A 21,480-nucleotide genomic window follows, 5' to 3' on the forward strand; every position below is an offset into this window, starting at 1 on the left:
AAAAAAACAGTTGCGCTTGAAAGAGTTATGACCCTTCTCACTGCCCGTAACCAAGATGGCGGCGCCCAGGCGATGCTCACGTGCTTCTTCCGGTTAGGAAGCAGCCGTGTAAACTGAAGCTTGTCCTGCTGGTTATTCGATCACCATGGCCGGCCGCAATAATAATAAGTTGCCTCTTAACCTCCCGCAACTACAGAACTTGATCAAGCGGGATCCGCCTTCGTATACCGAGGAGGTGAGCAGATGGAAGGCGAAAAGGCTTATCCATGTTATAGATTGGGCTTATCCATGGAGTGTTGGGAGATGTAGTTTGGTGGGACAGCGAAGGCCTTGTAAGACTGCAGCTCCCGGGATCCCACAGCACTAGGCCATGGCGGTTAAAGTGGTGTCAAACTGTGTTAATTCCAGTGTAGATGCACCCTGAGTTGGAGATAAACTGAGAAGCCAGTGATGGAGGAAAAACCGCTTGTGATTTAGGCCCCTTCCACACTGCCATATAATCCAGGTTATCCAAGTAGATAATCCACATTTTCTGCTTTGAACCGGACTGTATGAGTCTACACTGCCAGAAAATCCATTTCAGAGGAGATAGTCTGGATTTTATATGGCAGTGTAAGAAGGGCCCTAAGCAGGGTCAGCCCTGGTTAGCATTTGGATAGGATATAGTTTGCCCATGCCTATTCTAAAGCCTCATCTACACTGCTGTATAATCTGGTTTCTGATCCAGATTATCTGCTTTGAACTGGATTATATGGCAGTATAGACAAAGCACTGAGCTGGAGACTGAAAGGTCCCAGGTTCAAACCCTGGGAGCGGCCACTGTTAGCTCCAGCTCCTGCCAACCTAGCAGTTCGAAAACATGCCAGTGTGAGTAGATCAATAGGTACCGCTCCAGTGAGAAGGTACTGGCGCTCCATGCGGTCATGCCGGCCACATGACCTTGGAGGTGTCTACGGACAACGCCGGCTCTTCGGCTTAGAAATGGAGATGAGCACCAACCCCCAGAGTCAGACATGACTGGACGTCAGGGGAAACCTTTACCTTTTATAGTCAGGGCCTAAGAGGTACATTTAAATACTCAAGACCAGGGGTCCTCAAACTTTTTAAATGGAGGGCCGGTTCACTGTCCCTCAGACTGTTGGGGGGCCGGACTATGATGAAATAGTAAAAAAATTCGAATTGTTGTTGTTTTTGTGCCTTCAAGTCATTTCAGACTTAGGTCAACCCTAAGTCTCAAGTTTAAGATAGGGGCCAGGTAAATGACCTTAGAGGGCCGCATCCGGCCCACAGGGCTTAGTTTGAGGACCCCTGTTCAAGACTGTATTTCCTTAATAAAATTATTACAAAAAAAGACTGTAACTCCAACAAACCCCAGCTAGCATGGTCATGTTGCCAGAGAGTAGGGGAAGTTCTGGTTCAGTGTTTGGAGAAAGCTTGGAAAAAGCTACTTTGCAGGTTATATAAGAATATTTGAGAGACGGTAATGATGTTGTGATCAGGATTTATAATCGAATTGATAATCTTTCACAGAGTATCTCAATAATAATCATGGAGAAATTGTGCTCTCCTGAGATATTTTTTAATTGTTGTCTTAGGCTGGATCTTCACTGTCATATAATGTGGTTTATATGAACTGGATTGTACAGTACCGTGTCATCCAATTCAATGCAATTAATTTGCATTCTGAAATTGTGTTATATGTCCAGGTGGCATAATAGCTTGAGTATTGTACAGAGGCTCTGGAGACCAAGGTTTGAGTCCCTAATTGGCCATGAAAACTGACTGGGTGGCCTTGGGCAAGCCACACTCTCAGCCTCAAAAAACCCCATGATAGATTCAACTTAAGGTCACCATAAATCAACAATGTGAAGGTATATATCAACAGTAATTATAATGAAAATATTTCACTTACACAGCTATGTAGTCCATACTTCTCACAACAATGGATCTTAAATTAAGGGAATATTATTTTCTTACATTCCAGCTGTTTCTATTGATGTAACTGAAAAGGAATCAAATAACACTTGCAAAAACTGCAATGGAAGGAATGTTTTTACTCTGACTGTGGGTTTGCCTTTTGTTTCTTTCAGTTTCTTCAGCAGTATCGCCATTACCAGTCCAATGTGGAGATCTTCAAACTGCAGCCAACTAAGCCCAATAAAGATCTGTCCGAACTAGTGATGTTCTTGTCACAGGTAATGTGGTTTGTGTATACATACATGTATGGAGTTTTGCTCAGATTAGCTTGGGTCTGTTGTAGAAAAGAAAAAATATATAATTATCAGAGACCTGTAAATATCTGTGGATATGTGTATGGTATGGGCTTTCAACTTATGTTATCAGCCTTTGGAGACCCCATGAATTTCACAGGATTTTCTTAGAAAAGGGATACTCAAAGGTTCTTTCATCTGAGATATAGCCCCTCCTTAGCTTCCGCGATCATACAGGACCTGCTGCTTTTAGGGTGTTTGGGCCTGTAAATATCTAGAACATTCACAGAGAATGAAAGCAGCTGAACAGCTTTTATTTTAAAATTTAAAATATGAGCTAAAACATCAACATAAAATTATTGTAGTTCTGGAGACAGGGTATGGACTTTTTTAAGACTGAGGAAATAAGAAATCTAGAGTGGGAGGAGTTGGAAGAACGAATATCATAGGTAAGGATGAAAGTACAAACTTTAGCAAAGAGGAATTGAATCACAACTCCGGCAATCCTCCAGCCAACATTAGCATCCATCCACACTGGCTGATGGATTCTGAAAGTTGTAATCCAAATGGCTAACACTTCCAGGCTTATTTGAAATACTAATGAAGGATCTTGGGCTGAGTTACATAGCAGGACCATATGAATGATTAACTATGAGTACAGGAGACGTTTCAGCTGAATTTGGTGTTATGAAATGTAAAAAAAGGATGTTGCATTTCCCCTGCCTGTCAGTGTCCTTAGTTGTCCTTAGCTTTTCAGAAGACTGATTGAAATAGTTACTTCATATCCTTGTACCTCCTACTCATTGTATCAGTGGTTCTCAACCTGGGATCCTCAGATGTTTTTGACCTTCAGCTCCCAAAAATCCTAACAGCTGGACCCCAGGTTGAGAACCACTTCATTATATGTACTATGCAGTTAAAAATAAAGATAGGTGATAGCTGTGATAAATGGAGATGTTTTCTATCATCAATTCTTTTCATTTGAGACAGGTTGGCCATTGCTACCCTCAACATCTTGCAGACTTTCCACAACAACTGAAGGAGCTTCTTTCCTATAATCACACAGTCCTGGATGCTGATCTTCGGATGGTGAGTCTCATGTTCATATACTAACATTAGGAGAGCTCGGAAAACCTTTTTGACTACAGTATCGGGAAGCCATCAGGGCCAGAACAAGGGAAGAGCAGGGAGAGAATGTTTCCAAAGGAGGAGGAACTTTGACCAAACATTTGGGAAAATACAGGGAATTTTTTCAAAACTCTTTCAACCCTGGAAGTATGGCTGAATATCATTTATGGCATAACATAGCCTTGATACATTTTTACAATCTTTGATAACTTCTGTCTTTTTTTTTTTTTGCAGACCTTTTGCAAAGCTTTGATCCTGTTGCGGAATAAGAACTTAATTAACCCTACAAGCTTGTTGGAACTTTTCTTTGAACTCCTTCGCTGCCATGACAAACTCTTACGAAAAGTAAGTGGCAACTTTATTTCATTCCCTCCTCCTTGTCTTTGTCTTGTTTCCTTTGCTGGAATGGGGAAGTTTTGAATAAGATGGTGAAAAAAGTGATGTACTTGTGTCTTCTGCAAACAAAATGGAGTTCCTTCTTGAAATATTTCAATCAGCCCAGTATCCTGTTCCTAGAGGATGAAAGTCTAACCTTCTTGGCAGCCTATTATGCTATTTGAGTGTGGAGCTGCCTGAGAGGTTGATGGATGTCCAAAAAACGAGGGATGCAGGGATAGCAAAGCCAATTGACCTCTTGTTGCTGGAAGAGCCATATCCAGAGGAGAAGCAGAAAATATACTGTATATGCTTGTGTATAAGTTAACCCCATGTTCAAATTGAGGGTCATCCAACAGAGGGGAGAAAGTGCCAGCGCTGCCTTGGGGCAGCATGCACTTGGTCATCAGCACTTTTTCCCAACCAGCCATTCAAAAAAAGCCAGAAGCGGTGCCACTATGAAGAAAGTAGAGGGGACTGGTGTTTCATTTAGGTTTTCCCAGAATGGACTAAGGTTTTGCCTTTTGTGATTCTACTCATACAAAGGTGTGGTTCCTTATTTGATAAAAGTACAATACTTAGGTACAGTACCTGGATAAGTCAACACAGGATATGAGAGATCTATTTTGGACTAAAATGTCTAGACTTATATATGGGTATATACAGTAACTAGAGAATGACATTTTCTTCCTTGTTGCCTGTTGAGGAGAACCGGAATGCTGGATTTGTCCCAGTAATCTCATTTTCTACTGAATGTCAGGCCATTATACACTTTGTTTTTTGCATTCTTCTGCCCCTATTCTGCCAGACATCATCATCATCATCATCACCACCACCACCACCATCAATAATAATAATAATAATAATAATAATAATAATAATAATAATTGTATTTCTTTCCCACCAGTCTCCACAGCTTGAGGCGGGGCACAACATAGTTAAAAACACATCATCATGAAAGATTCAGTAAAATACACGTATTAAGATGTATTTCTATGAAATACACATATTAAAATACACAGAACAAATGTTAAAATAGAATAGATACAGGACGTGATGTGACTTGAAAATTCGTAGTTAAAAATTGACTCAGTTTTCAGTTTTCTGCCAAGTTTCTGCTTTGTTTATGATAATTTTTTATCAAGACAAATTAAAACAAAACCTACATACAACAAAGCAACAACAACAATAACAAAATATTAAAAATACCTTTTCTAGAATAATACTACTACATCATATGCATAAAAATAATAAGCAACAAACAAATCTACATTATCTAATATAAGGGCTTTACATTCTCTGATAGGTGGTTCTATTCTCTCAGTGTTCTACATCCATTTAGTGAAACGGAACCATTGGTATATCCATTCCCCACATAATAACACACTTCTAGCCCAAGTGATGGAGATTTGGCCCCATCTTTGCTGGCCCCAGTCTTTTTTAAAGTTAGAGATTTCATCATAGTAAATTTATCCATTTTCGCAAGTTCACTTATTTTCATAAGCCAATTGTCTTGGGAACGAATAATTGAGTCGTTCCATCCTTGAGCATAAGTAATTCTTGCTGCTGTTATCATTTATAGCAATAACCTATCATATTTTCAATATTTCTTTTTAGTTGAATCCTGGTGTGCAAATCTTATGGATAAAAAAAGCCAATTGCAGTTCATTTTACTTTGGGGGCTTAAGGACTTCCCACATTTTCTCTCCCAGTGTTAATATGCACTAATGTTCTCTTTTTCTTTTGGTAGACACTGTACACCCACATTGTGACCGATATCAAAAACATCAACGCGAAACACAAAAATAATAAACTGAACACAGTAAGTTGTCTCCCTTTTTGTGTGTGTAGAGGATCAGGTTTGACTTTTAGTCAATACTGATCATGATTATTCACTTGGCAATCTTTCTTTTCTTTTCAGACACTTCAGAATTTTATGTATACAATGCTACAAGACAGTAACCCAACTGCAGCCAAGATATCATTGGATGTGATGATAGAGCTGTACAGAAGGAATATCTGGTAGGTCACAGACTGATTTCCATGCAACCAAATGTGCAAAACAAACAATTGTCAAAGAAAACAAAGCATGTATTCTTCAATTTTGCTTCTATTTCAAGGTCTCAATGGGTTTTATTTTGTTCTGTTTTTAAAACAGGAATGATGCTAAAACAGTGAACGTCATCACTACAGCTTGCTTTTCCAAAGTCACAAAGGTGAGGAACTAAAATAATACAAAAAATTGCATTGTTGACAAAGTACAGGTGGCTGGTCATGTTAGTCTATTGTGGAACAACAGGGTTGTGTGACACCTTCTGTTAACTCATCACATTCATTTCAGGCTACAGTTTAGGCTTTAAAATCACCATAATAATGGCTATACTGTTTTGGGCCAAAATTGTACCCCCTATTTGTTATTGCTGGAATTCTAAGAATAAGGATTAACTTAAGATATTGGATAATTTGAAAGAAATTAAGTTTGAAAGCTTAACAAATAAGAACTTGCATAGTCCTGCCTTGCCTTCCAGTACAAACACAGCTTCAGTTCTGTTCATTTTGGGGATAAAGGAATGTGTCTGTTTTGAATTTGACTTCATCAGACTCTGATGTGTCTCTTTTCATGATGTAAGGAAAGCAATTTCCCTGTCTGGGAACAGCATGGAAGCACAGACTGCCAGCTTCTTTGCAAGCTAGTGAAAATATTGCCAATTAATAACATTTTAATGGTATTTACTATACCCATCTATTCAGATTCTAGTTGCTGCCTTGAAGTTTTTCCTTGGAAAAGATGAAGATGAAAAAAAGGACAGTGATTCTGAATCAGAGGTCAGTGTGTTGTCAACATGGAATAAAAACTTTATAAGATGATTTGGAGGCAATTCTTGAAGTGATCTTTTATTTGCCTGGGCCTTCTGAACTTGTTGTTTATATTATCTTTTTTCCTTGGAGAGTCAACTAGATTCAGCCTAACCTTCTACACTACCATATAAAATCCAGATTATCTGCTTTGAATTGGATTATATGGCAGTAAACATAATCCAGTTTAAGGCAGATAATCTGGATTGTATATGGCAGTGTGGATTGAGTCTACAGTTCTCAGAAACTGGGACAAGGATGTTGTGTTTGTTCTTTCCAGATTGCATCCCTTTCCATATAATTCCATTGGCTGTAATGATATCCTACTATGTGTGATGAAGCTTCCTGTTGGTTTGTGGGTGGGTGGGTGGGTGGGTGGGAGCATGGTTTGTGGGCAGGGGGGAGGTGTATTTATATACCCAAGTGGAGTGAAATTGACAGAAAGCGATTACAGACCCATAGGCCAAGATCTGTATTGAGAGATGTGGGTATATGTTACAGTTACAACTTCTGATGGCAACCCATCACTCTGTGACCCACTTTGTAAGCCATGCAACTCCTTTGATATGGCAATTTCCATGTTGTCAAAGTGTGGGGGAATCAGCATTTACATGCCTAGCCATTTCCTTTGACTTGAAGTGCTGTGACTGGCATCTTAAAGACCCTCATGGTTTTTGCATTGTCTTCTTCCAGCTGAATGTACTTAGCTCCTCATAGGATTTGGTTTCTAGACCTTTTATCACATTGATTGCCCTCTTTTCTGGGCAAATTCTACTTTAATTGCCTTCCCTTCCCTATATAGTGAAGCTTTATTTTATTCCCCAACTGTTCTCTCCTTCCCAAGGATGATGGTCCCTCAGCAAGGGACTTGATGGTGCGATACTCCACAGGAAGGAAAACCACAAAGAACAAGAAGAAGCTGGAGAAGGCTATGAAAGTCTTAAAGGTAAGCAGGGAACACAACAATGGGGTAGTAATCAGAATCTGGTGGGTATTCTAGCACATTATGGGAACCACGGCTTCAGTTGCCCACTCAGCTGTGAAGCTCACTGAGTAAATTGGGGCCACCCAGCGTGCCATTAAGATACTACATATATTAATATAAAACTTCTCCTTATTAAACATATAACAAAAAGAATCTTTGAGAGATACTTTTGAACTCAAGGAAACTGACTTTGGAAATTTCATGGTAAAGTAAAAACCAGTTAGCTGCCCCGTGTACTTTATTTTCCTTCTCCTTTATATACTACAAGAGACTTAACATTACCTCTTTGATGGATTGTCTAGGAAACCATTCAAACAACTATTTATATGAGACAGCTGGCTGCATTACCCAGATTTGTGCTTGTTAAGATTCCTTATTTTTAGATCTTGTACAAATCTTCTCATTGGCATACCCAGAAGGTTTGAGGGTATCACAGACAGTGCCAGTATGTGGCACATCATCAACTGCATGTCTTGCCCTAAAGAGCTTAACTTCAAGCCAGATCTGTAAAACTCAGACCCCATCTACACTGCCATATACTGTAGTTTCATAATGCATTTTGACTATATTGAACAGCATTATTATATGGCAATGTAGATTCATATAATGCAGTTGAACTAATGCAGTATTATTTAGCATTGTGGATGGGTCCTCCGTTTTGTACTCATTTCAAAACTTAAAGGACATCTCACATGTCTCTTTCACAGAAACACAAGAAGAAGAAGAAACCAGAAATTTTCAACTTCTCAGCGATCCATTTAATCCATGATCCCCAGGGCAAGTACTCTATGCATATATGCTCTTCAAATATGGTGGTGGCCAGGCAGAAAAGGCTGAGAACTGAATAAAACAATGGGGTTCGAATATAGTCAGTGGAGGAATGGCAAAGTCATTGAATCTATGCAGTGGTTTTTTTTTAACCTTTAAAGACTGTACTTATGCTTCAGTTTAAATCAGGCATGGGCAAACCTTGGCCCTCCAAGTATTTTGGACTTCAACTCCCACAATTCCTAACAGCCTAACACCTGGAGAACTGAAGTTTTCCCATTCCAGGTTTAAACGCTATAGTGAGATGACTTGGAATCATAGAATAATAGAGTTGGAAGAGATCACATGGGACATCTAGTCTAATCCCACTGTGGGGTTGAGAATATAGATAGAACAGGATGAGTGGGGCAAAGTAGTGGACAGCAGTGTATATGAATGAGAGAAGGGCAGAGGTTTAATTGACCACTAACCAAGAATTAATAGCTGTAGGAGTAACAGAAATTAGAAAAGAAAGAGGTGCAGAACAGGCATAAGTTGCACTTACTCCTTACAGTCAAATGAAGTAGATTGTTGCCATGGGGGTTGTAATTCTAGAAGAATAGAGGCCCCAGTACATCATACTTTAAGCAGTGGAATGATAAGTAATTCCTTTGTGACATAAGAATATGACTTTTTCCCTTGTCTAATACCTTACTTCTTTTATATTGGTTCAGACTTTGCAGAGAAGCTCTTAAAACAGCTTGAATCCTCAAAGGAAAGATTTGAAGTGAAAATGATGCTAATGGAGCTTATTTCTCGGCTTGTTGGAATTCACGAGGTATGAGTATTAATTTATCAGGGTTTTTGGGTATCCATAAAATTTATTTCCTGTACATTCCTTTTCGTGATCTGAAATAGTCTTTGGAGACATCGCGTCAAGTCCAAAGATTATTTCTGATCACAAATGGTGCGGGTGCTATAGTTCTGCATTCTTTCTTAAATTTTATTTTAAAATGTAGCAGAAGTACAGTGATATGATGTTAAATGGGTACCTACACCAAGCCAAGATAATGAAATATATAGTGTTAAGCAAATAGGCAAAATGGGACAAAAATGAAAAGCCAAAAGCAGGCATAAAATAAAGCAATAAAGCCACCAATGTATGTGTGGATTAAAAATAAGGTTTAAAAGAGCTAGGAGAGCAACAACATCTTAACTTGCAAAACAAAACACCTCAAATAGCCAAGCATCCAAAAGAATTGTCAGAAGGAGTGTATACATAATGAGAAAATATTTTAAAGCTTTGCAATGATAATTCATTGAATACAGTATATACAAAGATGGCAAAATTACAATTAATTGATATCATTAAAATGAGCTTTGTCAATAAAAGCTCATATTAATTTCATTAGTTTGAACAAGTGTTCTTGAATATGAATGAATTTCCCAATATGTTAACTGTCTGTTTTGGTGAGAAATGAAGATGTATAGGTCACTTTTTGCAACTGTTTGTGTCTTCCCAGCTCTTCCTCTTCAACTTTTACCCTTTTGTCCAGCGGTACCTACAGCCACACCAGAGAGGTAACCAGACATTGCATTTTACACTTGCATTCTATTCTTATTTTTCTTTCAAGGATAATTTTGTTAAATTGCTTCTCTTAATGACTTGGTTTTAATAGTTGAAATCACTGGTAGAGGCTATTCTGTTCCAGGAGAAGGCAGCCACTTGATGAAGGAGTAAAACTCCTTCTCCTGGCCTTCCTCTCTGTCCTGTTTGCATTTTAAAATGGAAGATGGGATAGTAAAAATCCATCAATTCATTCAACTTATATCTTTCTTTCCTCCTATCTTCTGCCAGAAGTTGGTCATAAGTTTGCATCGGCAGACCTAGAAATTCCGTGAGAGAATACTAATCTAGTAATCAAAACCCACAGATGTGGGGGGCTGATTGTAGGCGGAATTATTTTGCTCAATCTCAAATGTACTACAAGATCCCTTTGCATAATTAACATCAGGAGGTTCACACAGTTCCATTTCTGAGGTCAAGAATACTATGTAGTCTTGGTAGAAAACAACTGTCTTAGTTATCAATATCAATAATTTTGTGATTCTTCGTTTCACAAAAAAACTGTGTAGTGTGTCCATCCTGTTGGTGTTTTGACTACCATTTTGTTTTGATTTTTAACAGAAGTCACCAAGATTCTTCTGTTTGCTGCCCAAGCTTCTCATCAGCTTGTTCCTCCAGAGGTGAGGATTTATCAAAATCTGGCTAGTCCACCTTTTAAATAGTAAACAGTGAGAAGTAAGTGCTGGGCCTCTAGGTCCTGAGATGGAGACTTTTCGTATTGCAAATACTGAATATCTCATTTAACTGCCTTTAGTCCCAGTTTTGGGGAAATGGCAGAGTATAAATAGAGTGATTTGTTTGAGGATAGCATATGATGTCCGCATGTGCAAGAAGACTCCTGCAGCCAGCATTATGAGACTTAAAAAAAAAACTCTGGTGCTACCTGTAAGTATTCCTAATGAATAAGCTCACTAGGTTTCCTTGGGTATATAACTAATGTATAAGTTATCCTAATGTATAATTCGAAAGCGGATTTTGGGGCCAAAAACAAATATTTTGATATATGGGGATTAATTGTGAGTCATTTCACCTAGAGAGGAAAGTGCCAGCACTGTCTCAGGGGGCCAGCCACTCCTGGCCACAAATGCTTCCATTTCCCCTCCCCAGCATTAAAAAGGCCCTTGAACAAGTAGATTAAAGTTAAGGTACAGTATTACTCCTTTGAGGAGAAGTTAAAGAGCTGCCACCATAGCTATTTCTCCATCCAGGCATCTATAAAGGCCAGAAATGGCATTGCAGCCAAGAGAGTAGAGGGTGATTGTTCCTTCTTTTAGGTTCTTCTGGGATGGACTAAGCTCTTGCCTTTTACCACTTTTACACACTTGGATAAAAGTTAAGGTACAGTATTTGGACTGAATCATGAATAAATCACCCCATGTTTCTTTGTTCATTTAAAAAAAAATTCTAGTCTTATACACAAATATATACAGCAATCACAAGAAACATTGAATGTAATTAAAGCAGCGTTTTAACAAATGCTAGACCTGTATACAGCTTTGTTTCCTTTCCATCAGATTGTCCAGTCAGTACTGATGACGATAGCCAACAACTTTGTCACTGACAAAAACTCAGGGGAAGTGATGACTGTTGGGTAAGTAATGGCAGTAGAGATCAGAGAAGTGTTTTGAGTATTGATGTAGTAAGTGAGAGGCGGGAACTCTTGCTGCTTTGTTTCTACATCTGCAAGGAATTGAGCTGGTAGAAGCACAAAGTGGAGGCTTGGCTACAGAATACAGTAGGCAAGACACAGGAATTCTTATTTCTTTACTACTCTATCCATGCAAGACATTGAGTTGGTGGAATCACAAAGTAAAGGCTTCTTGATGAAGGTCTGACCCTTCTGGGATTAATCAGCTACAGACATGGTTCTCACAGTAGAGTTACAGGAAAGGAATAAAGCCTCTGGTTCATTCACTGTACAAACATAATGATCCATTGTGTTAGCAGCTGTACTTTCACTATGTTCATGCAGAGAAGAGAAATGGAGGAAACGAGAAGCGACAGCACTTTGCTTTCAACTGGTTAATTCCAAATGCCTAGATTTTGGGATGGAAGCTCCTCAGATATGAAGCGATATGATGAGAGAACTCAGGCTGATGTTACTCGAAGCTATGAAAGCATGGCTTAAACATTCACCTGTCTTGGGAAAAACATCTTTTACCGGATTCTGTTATTTCAGTGTTTCTATTCTTTCATCTTTGCAGAATTAACGCTATTAAAGAGATATCAGCTAGATGCCCTCTGGCTATGACAGAAGACTTGCTTCAAGATCTGGCACAGTACAGATCACATAAAAATAAGAGTAAGTTTACTACTTTGCATGTGTGAAAAATGACCTAAGCGTTGTTTGTTTTCTTGCTCTTAGGACTAGGAACCTGTACAATTTGTGTTTTGATGTATACAGGGTGCCAGACCTTTGTACATCGTTAATTTCCTTTCATTCCAAATGCAATAACATTTCTTATTTAGCTATTCTACACTATTATTCTTAAGAGTATGGGTGCTTTGCATGTTTCTATTTTTTAAGAAAATAGGAAATAATGACTAGAAGAAAAGGCTGGTGTAATTAGCAAACCTGCTTTATAATTATATTTTGCAGATTATCTGAAATTTGTTTTTCGTTACAGATGTCATGATGTCAGCAAAAACGTTGATACACTTGTTCCGATCTCTGAACCCACAGATGTTGCAGAAAAAATTCAGGGTAAATATGCTTTAAATATTTATATTGGGGGGAAAAATGTCTTGCTAGGCCTTTGATAACTTTCCTCTTTGGAATATTATCTTTGCTGAGATAAATATGGGCTACCATATTATGTTGGTATGGGTTATTGTGGAAATTGATATTTCATCTACTGATATTTATAGTGTCGAGAAGCTTATGTAGAGGAAAGTTGTGAGTTTGGATGATAGGCTTTTGAGCAATTATCTACTGAATTTATAGGCATGATGCTACATGAAAATGTCTTAAAATGATGCTCTCCAGTCATGACCATAACTCAGTGACAGGGTTTGTGCTTTGTATGCCAAATGCCCCAGTTCAATTTCTGACAGACACAGAAGATCCTGAGTCCAAATATGAACTCACTGGTACAGTGAGTAAGGACTCACAATCTTGTATCTCCTGGGATTTGGTTCCAGGATCTCTGTTGATACCAAAAATTGTGCATATTCTAGTTCCATTACATACAGTGGTGTTGTGAAATGTAATCCCTCATAAAAACTGAAGAACCAATGTTTTTAAAAACTTTTTCTTACCATCTTCATTGCCCTTCTCTGAACTGGCTCCAACTTGTCCATATCCTTTCTGAAATAAATGCAGTACTCCAGATGAAGCCTGACCAGCTCCTTTGTTTCCCCTTGACTTGCACGGATTATATGAAGTTATAAGTAGAATACATTGCTTTTCTTAAAGAAATTAGACATTTGGATTGCTCTTTAGGGTAAACCAACCGAAGCCACCTTGGAAGCCAAAATTCATGAATACGGGGAACTGGATGCCAAGGACTATATTCCAGGAGCAGAAGTGCTGGACCTTGAAATCCAGGAGGAAGATGGAGAGCATGAAGGTTAGTTTTGACCCTTTTTTGTCTCAGTGAGATGCTTCCAGTGAAGCTGGTTAGGACACAGAATGTGGTAGAGAACACACATTTGTTTGAGAAGTTACAGATTGTGATGGATGTTAAAAACTGACATCAATGCTGATAAGTTTGTGCTGAGAACTAGCACAAACATACCAGCATTGCATTTCCAATTCTTACCAGCTTATAGCCTGTAGAGATGTTCCTGTTTCCTTAATGAAGTCATAACATTCTGTTGTTCTCTAGAGAGAGGTTTTTATTCTCCTGCTATCCATCTTTTTGCTCCTTTGCAGATGGTTGGGAGACCGCCAGTACAAGTGAAGAGGAAGATGATGAAGACGGAGAATGGATCGATGTGCATCATTCCTCAGACGAAGAGCAAAAAGAGCTAGTAGGATGTTTCTTTGATTATTGTTGTTGCTTCATTTTTACCAAACATCTTGAAAATTAAGCTCGACTTCTCATCATATCCCTTGGTCATGAATCTATTGCGCCTTCCCAGTAACATCAGTTTAGGTTGATGGATCAATATAGAAGAGGCATAAAACCTGCAACCAGGAAGCAAAGCTGTAGGAAGACTCATGCTTTATAGATTATTGAACAAATCTCTTTCTCGGCTTTATTTTTGTATCAGCAACATTGAATTCAGAGCTCTGTCATCTCTTCACATTTGCAGTTTTTACTTCTGCAGATTTGATTGCCAATGGATTTGAAGCTCTAGGTCATCCAGTACATGCAGTGAAAGTTGACCATAGGGTCATGCTTGAAGACCTAGAGATTTCTTGAGAGGTATTAAGGGTAAGGGTAGGTTTTTGTTTTTTTTCCGTGTCAGGAGCAACTTGAGTTGCTTCTGGAGTGAGAGAATTGGCCGTCTGCAAGGACGTTGCCCAGGGGACGCCCGGATGTTTTGATGTTTTTTTACCATCCTTGTGGGAGGCTTCTCTCATGTCCCCGCATGGAGCTGGAGCTGATAGAGGGAGCTCATCCGCACTCTCCCCAGGTGGGATTCGAACCTGGCAGCTTTCAGGTCAGCAACCCAACCTTCAAGTCACTTAGTCCACTACGCCATCTGGGAGCTCAAGGGTAGGGTAAAGGTACCTTTATTTATGGCTTTTCTTGTGAGTCTTATGCCCCGCACCCCAGCAAGGAATGGAAGGAAACTTTAGTTTCCACAAGTCTTTGTTTTTCCTGGCTCAAGTTCAGTACTTTTATGTGCTTAATCTGCATGCCTAGCATTTAAACCTGAAAGGGACGTGCAAAATTGCCATGAGACAGAGCTGTGAAACCCCAATTTTCTAAGAGTTCTTGGTTAGGCTGTTACCTCTTTGACATGACCTTCAATAGTATGGCTAAATAAACAAAGTGGTTAATTATAGGGAGTAAATAATAATAATAATAATGAAAATATACGAGAAATTCTTGAAATCCTCTAAAAGAACATATACATGTGAATATAAACGCATGGGAATTAATGAAATGTAGCGATTCCAGTGTTGAGTTAGAGCTCTGAGAGACCAAGTCTCAAATCCCCACTCAGATATGGAAGCCTGCTGGATATCTTTGCCAAGTCATACTCCGATTTAAGGGTAGGCAAAATCAATCACTGTATTAACAAATCTTGCCAAGATAAACCCCTTTGTAAGTTTGTATTAGAGTTGCTGCAAGTTGGGAACAACTTGAAGGCACAACAGCAAAATTAAAACCTATTTACAGGTATTGCTAGTGGCATACTGGAGCTACGATGCATGGACCAAAGTGAAGGGACTTTTCGATTGAGATGATCAACCCATAGCTGTCTTGTTTCCACTAATTGCATTTTCAACTTAATTGCTGTCCTCAAAGCAGCTGGGAAGAGCTTAATTATGTATTTTGAGGTTGCTTGGTCTGGAATGGGGAATTAGGACTGGTCCCTAATGGTGATATGTGGATCAGCAAATGATATGTGGATCAGTATAACTGCCTGCATATTCTGCACATTTTTGTATGTGTGCTTAAGACTCCACTCTCTTAGTGCAAATCTTTTCTTACTTGAATCTTCCCCTTTAAAGACTGAGAAACTTAAAGGCATGCCTGTGGAAGAACAGAAGGCCAAGGCAGCAGCGGTCAGCACCAGCAGACTCCTGACCCAGGAGGACTTCCAGAAAATACGCCTTGCCCAGCTGAGCAAAGAGGTCAACTCTGCACCCGGCAAAGGGGCCAAGAGGAAGAATGTTGAAATAGAGAGTGATGAGGAAAAGAGGTAGAAATTGTGCATGCGTTCCATGCTATATCAGTTGTGTAATAGATTTTGGAAGTCAGAGAGAGCCATCTCTACTGCTCTCTTATGTGCTGATTTATTGCTTGGAAGAAATCTTTTACATGGAAAGGGAATGTCCTTTGTTATCTGAAATATTAAATTGTAGATGCACAGCAGAACATGCTATGAAAAGTATAGGTTGGCTCCAAAATTAAATATGAACAGGAAATGATATCAATATACATTAGACATATGGTTGTTCCTTATGAAATGCAACTACAATTTTCATGTATATTGTGGGCCTGAGCAAAAACCTGCAAATGATCTTTAATTTACCTTTCCAAATAAGAACATAAATAAAATACTTGCATGCCATTTTTTATAAAGAGCAGCATCTTGATTATGTCATGACACAGTATACTGCAGTCTTGATATATATATTTTTTTCTCTAGGGGAGAGCTGCTTTCACTTCGGGACATTGAACACCTTCATAAAAAACCCAAATCGGATAAAGAGACGAGATTGGCCACAGCAATGGTGAGACCTCCTTGTTTTTAATCCGTTTCAGACCACAGATGTTTTGCAAACTTTAATTCTGGTAAATATGTGACATTCAAATAAACCTTTGCCTGTTTAGCACTATTTTGCCATGGTTGTTGTTACTCTATTTTTAAAAAAATGCATTTTCCTTTTATTCTAAGAAAACATAGACCTTCCTGTCCAATTTTGAACTCGGCTTCCTTATGGCCCAGCACTGGGTGGTTTATTGCCCCCAGGTCTTTACTTTTGCCTCTTTCTTGTCTGACTGCTTTTTGATTTTAGGCTGGCAGGACGGATAGGAAAGAGTTTGTGAAAAAGAAGACCAAGCTGAACCCTTTTGCCAGCACCACCAACAAACAGAAGAAGAAGCAGAAGAATTTTATGATGATGCGATACAGCCACAATGTCCGGACAAAGAACAAGCGCTCCTTCAGGGAAAAACAGGCAAGTGGATGATAAGTGAATGCATGCACTTGGGTTGTGAACTACATATAGGGGGAAAGAACCAAAAAAGGGGGAAAGATTACAGCAACCAGTGAGGAAATCCTTTGTTCTGCATGCTTGATTTGACTAGAGGTTTTCCTTTGCTTAGATTTCATCAAAATAATAACAACAACAACAATACATTTTATTATTTACCTGTCTCTCCTCACTCAGGACACAACACAGTTAAGGCACATCGTCATAAAATATATAAAGTAAAATGAATATAATATCAGTTTGAAGGACTGGTATCAGTTTTAAGGATTTTATATCCTTAAGTTTTCAGTTTTGAAGATTCAAACTATTTTAATACATTAATATTTTAATGTTTGTAGGTTTTCCAGGTTTTAAATTGTATTGTATAGGTTTTACTATAAGACACTTTGAGTCTCTTTTTTGGAGGGAAAAAACAGGGAATAATAATAATAATAATAATAATAATAATAATAATAATAATAATAATAATAATAGTGTGTCAGAAGCAACTTGAGAACATTCTGCAAGTCGCTTCTGGTGTGAGAGAATTGGCCGTCTACAGAGATGTTGCCCAGGGGTTGCCCAGATGTGTTAGCTGGGAGGCTTCTCTTATGTCCTTGCAAGCTAGAGCTGACAGACGGGAGCTCACCTCGTCTTGCGGATTCGAACTGGCAACCTTCAGGTTAGCAGTTTATTCATAGTACCCTTAATACATAGTACATAGTACAATACAACAGTAATAGGATGTAAATTTAAAATCCTGGATAGGCCGGTTGGAAGGGATGAGTGAAACAAATGATGAAACAAATCACAAAAAGATGAAACAAAATGGAGAGCAAGAATGGAATTTTCTGATTTAGCATACTAAATTTATCCCATTTTAAAAAAATGTTTGGCAGGGTTCCTGTAAAGTAACTACTGTAATATTTTCATTAGGAAACTTTAGGTTTATGTTACATACATATTTGAAAGGCTGAAATGTCTCTGTTAATAACATGGGTGAGCATGCTTTACCGGTATCTTTATACCTCTGACCAAAAGCTTGTGACATAACCACACAATTCTCTCCATAAGATTTCAGTTAAGCCTAACAACTTCTCTCATTGGGGACTTCTTCCATTGGAAAGACTCTCCTTCACCAGATGTCCTCCTCCAAGACCTCTTTTAAAGCCCTGAAAAAACTGGCCCAGCTTTTGTATTTCATTCTCCATGCAGGTTTCTATTCCTTAAAACCACGGTTGTTAAGGAAGCTGGAAACAGTGTGGGAGGTGACTGCATACATCTTTGGTTAGAGAATGGGATTGCAGAGCTTTGCATTTTAGAGCTGTTGGGCCTTAGTCACATCCTGCACAAGTTTGTAGTCCTCATCAAGTAAATAGATTGGCAGATGAGTTCAATATCACTCTATTCTCTCCTCCTATTTCTGTTGTTAGATTGATACTTCTCAGGAACTGGTTTAGATTTATTCAAAGTTTCTGGCCACATAGCAAGTCTAGAGTCTCCAGTTTCTCCTCCTCCTATGAGCATGGAGAGAGACAAGATGTCTCCAAAGATTGTTAGATAGCTAGGCCCTAACTTTCATATATAGAAATGTAGTTCTTTTAATAGTGTCTTGTAACCTTTAAAGTAGTGGTTCCCAACCTTTGAGCCTCCAGGTGTTTTGGACTTACACTCCAAGAAATCCCAGCCAGCATACCTGCTGGGTTTCCTGTGTGTTTTCCGGGCTGTATGGCCGTGTTCCAGAAGCATTATCTCCTGACATTTCGCCCACATCTATGGCAGGCATCCTCAGAGGTTGTGAGGTATATTGGAAAAAACTAAGCAAGGAATGTTTCTATATCTGTGGAAGAATGTCCAGGGTGGGAGAAGGAACTCTTGTCTGTTGGAGGCCAGTGTGAATATTGTAATTAATCACCTTGATTAGCATAAATGGCCATGCCAGATTCATGTCCTGGCTTCTTCCTGCCTGGGGGAATCTTTCGTTCAGAGGTGTTAGCTGCCCCTGAGCTTATGTGATTTTATCTGTTTATGATTTATTTTTATTGTTGAGTTTTATATTGTTTGTTGCCTGGCCCTGGCCCCATGTAAGCTGCCTTGAGTCCCTTTGAGGAGATGGGGCGGGGTATAAAAATAAAATTATTATAATAATAATATTATTACCTGCTATTGGGAAGTGTGGGAGCTGAAGTCCGAAACACCTGGAGGCCCAGAGGTTGGAAACCACTGCTTTAAACCTTGACACTGTTCCTGTAATAGCTGAAGCTCATTTCCTATACTTTCTCAAGAAGCTTCTGATCTGCCGAAACTGCTGCTGTTGCTGTATATTTTAAATGCTTTTTTCTTTTTGAAATTACCCAACAAGAAATTCCAAGTCCTTCATCTCCCCTTTTAGATGCTAGCTATACTACCCTCCCCAAAATTACATTATCTGAAAACCTTGGTCCTGTTATCAGAATAAATTATGCAAATGAAACTGATTATACAGGGGCCTAAATATCCTAAAGGCACCAGAGTTTGTCCGATGTTAGAATCTAAGCAGAATCAGCCTTGGAAGCTAACCTTGGTTAGCACTTGGATGGGAGGCTGCTTTTGCAAGAAAGAATACACAACTAAAGCACTTCTAATGTACCCAAACGCATGCATAAAACAAAGGAAATGTTGTGTGTGTTATGTAGAGTTGCAGGGAGTTTTCAATACTGCGCAATTCAGTTGTTTTGGTTTTGGAAGCTCTTCTTTCCTGTGTGCTGACAAATCCTTTTTTTCTGGTATTGCAGGTTGCTTTAAAGGAAGCACTTCTGAAACAGAAGAAAAGGCTAATGAAATAACTCCTGGTGTGAGAAAAGAGACTCATTCTATCATTCAGATAAGGCATGGGCAAGCTTTGGCCCTCCAGGTGTTTTGGACTTCAACTCCCACAATTCCTAACAAAGTTTGCCCATGCCTGATCTAGATACTTGCTTTTATTCCTGCACACACACAAAGGTGAATGAATATTAACTGGACACTGTTGTTCGTAGCGAAATTGCTTATCTAATACATACATGTTGGGAGGAAAGATTTTTACACCTTTGATCATAAGAAAGTTACATTCTGTCACCTGATATAATTGAAAGGTGTCTCCAGTTAAAAGACTGTCTGGGTTTTTGATTATTCATGTTCCAAATCTGCATACACAAGAACAGAAGGGGACTGGCTTATGAATAAAATACGCACCTGAGAATTGCATGAACGTACAAAGCTTTATGTACAGTATATGTCATTTTTGTACTGATGTAAAATATATTTTCGGTACTTTCTCTCCTTTTAACAAAAAATATGTTCTACTGAATAAAGTATATTACAAATTAAACTGATCATCTTGGTTGAGTCTAACTAGAGATTTGTGGAGTGGCTGTCTCTAAAATTTAAGGAGATATCTATATGTAGGAATATGGCAATTAAAGATCTATTGCCATCAGATAATCCTGGCACGTGTAGTGGTTTCCTTTTATATAATAATGCTCAGCATTTAGGGTTTTTTCCCATATATATACTTCATGTAATACTTAGAATTACCAGGTAAAGTGTGCTGTATTATTGCCCTCATTTTTCAAGATGGAACCAGGATAAGCAATTGATTTACGACTAAAGTGGAGTCTGAATTAATTAAGTGGCGCAGTGGGTTAAACCATTAGGCTGCTGAACTTGCTGACCAAAAGGTCAGCAGTTCTAATCCAGGGAGTGGGGTGAGCTCCCGCTGTTAGCCCCAGCTTCTGTCAACCTAGCAGTTTGAAAGCATGCAAATGTGAGTAGATCAATAGGTACTGTTTCTGCAGGAAGGTAACAGCGCTCCATGAAGTTATGCTGGCCACATGACCTAGGAGGTGTCTATGGACAACGCCGGCTCTTCGGCTTAGATGAGCACCAACCCCCAGAGTTGGACACGACTAGAATTAATGTCAGGGAAAAACCTTTACCTTTACCTATTCCTCTTTTGTTATATGCCTCTGTTGGCTCTGACCTGCAGTCAGAATCATATGTGATTATCTGGCCCTGTTCCATAGCAAGATTTATCCAGAGGAGCTTTGCCATTGCCTTTTTCTGAGGCTGAGAGAGTGTGACTTATCAAAAGTCACCCAGCAGCTGTCTATGGCTGAATTCGCATCCTTGTTTCCTGGAGTTCTAGTTCATAATTCAAACTACTACTGACACTCCTAAATATCTCTGTGCGTGTCTTAATCAGAATTCAGTGGAAATGACCTTTGAATAATACATAAGCACTTATTACTTGAATTTATATTCCATTGGGAACCAGCACAGTATTGCATACTCAGCATCTCTGGCATTCTCTGGTCTCTTTATCTTGCTATCTTTTTAAGTCGTTTTGCAGCTCTGCTCTTTTTTGTATCCTGCGTTGCTCTGTACTGCTGGCTTTATTTTATTTTTAGATCGGTTTTGTTTTGTTTCAACCCACTTTGTTGTGTAAGCAACTTGCCTGCTCGCATATTATTCTATAATAGAGTTGGAAGAGACCACATGGGCTGTCCAGTCCAACCCCATTCTGCCATGCAGGAAAAGCACAATCAAAGTACCCCTGACAGATGGGCATCCAGCCTCTGATTAAAAGCCTCCAAGAAAGGAGTTTCCACCACACTCTGAAGCAGGGAGTTCCACTATTGAACAGGAATTATGGTCAGGATTTCCCCCTCTAATCTTCAGGTGGAATAGCTTTTTCTGTCATTTGAACCCATGACTC

The 21,480-nt window shown here is 39.0% G+C and overlaps 1 protein-coding gene across 1 annotated transcript; it reads left to right on the top strand.

Annotated features, from left to right (window-relative positions):
* Positions 1-29: 29 nt before the first annotated feature.
* sdad1 (SDA1 domain containing 1) lies at positions 30-20,098 on the top strand. The gene is made up of 22 exons (XM_003221851.4): positions 30-235; positions 2,091-2,195; positions 3,201-3,299; positions 3,573-3,683; positions 5,464-5,535; positions 5,635-5,735; positions 5,872-5,929; positions 6,465-6,539; positions 7,414-7,515; positions 8,262-8,331; positions 9,036-9,139; positions 9,825-9,882; positions 10,490-10,548; positions 11,443-11,519; positions 12,133-12,230; positions 12,556-12,632; positions 13,371-13,497; positions 13,803-13,900; positions 15,558-15,748; positions 16,199-16,283; positions 16,569-16,730; positions 19,520-20,098. Exons 1-22 carry the CDS (start codon positions 146-148, stop codon positions 19,568-19,570), a joined length of 2,070 nt encoding a protein of 689 aa, XP_003221899.1. The 5' UTR covers positions 30-145; the 3' UTR covers positions 19,571-20,098.
* The last annotated feature ends 1,382 nt before the right edge of the window (positions 20,099-21,480 follow it).

The sequence above is a fragment of the Anolis carolinensis genome, chromosome 5, assembly GCF_035594765.1.
Source record: "Anolis carolinensis isolate JA03-04 chromosome 5, rAnoCar3.1.pri, whole genome shotgun sequence".
NCBI classification, from domain to species: Eukaryota; Metazoa; Chordata; class Lepidosauria; order Squamata; family Dactyloidae; genus Anolis; species Anolis carolinensis.

Excerpts from the sequence above, each read along its gene's own strand:
- sdad1 (XM_003221851.4), top strand. The coding sequence starts at position 146 with ATGGCCGGCCGCAATAATAATAAGTTGCCTCTTAACCTCCCGCAACTA. Across the intron at positions 3,684-5,463 it reads ATGACAAACTCTTACGAAAA|ACACTGTACACCCACATTGT; the intron begins GTAAGTGGCAAC and ends TTCTTTTGGTAG. Across the intron at positions 13,498-13,802 it reads GGAAGATGGAGAGCATGAAG|ATGGTTGGGAGACCGCCAGT; the intron begins GTTAGTTTTGAC and ends GCTCCTTTGCAG.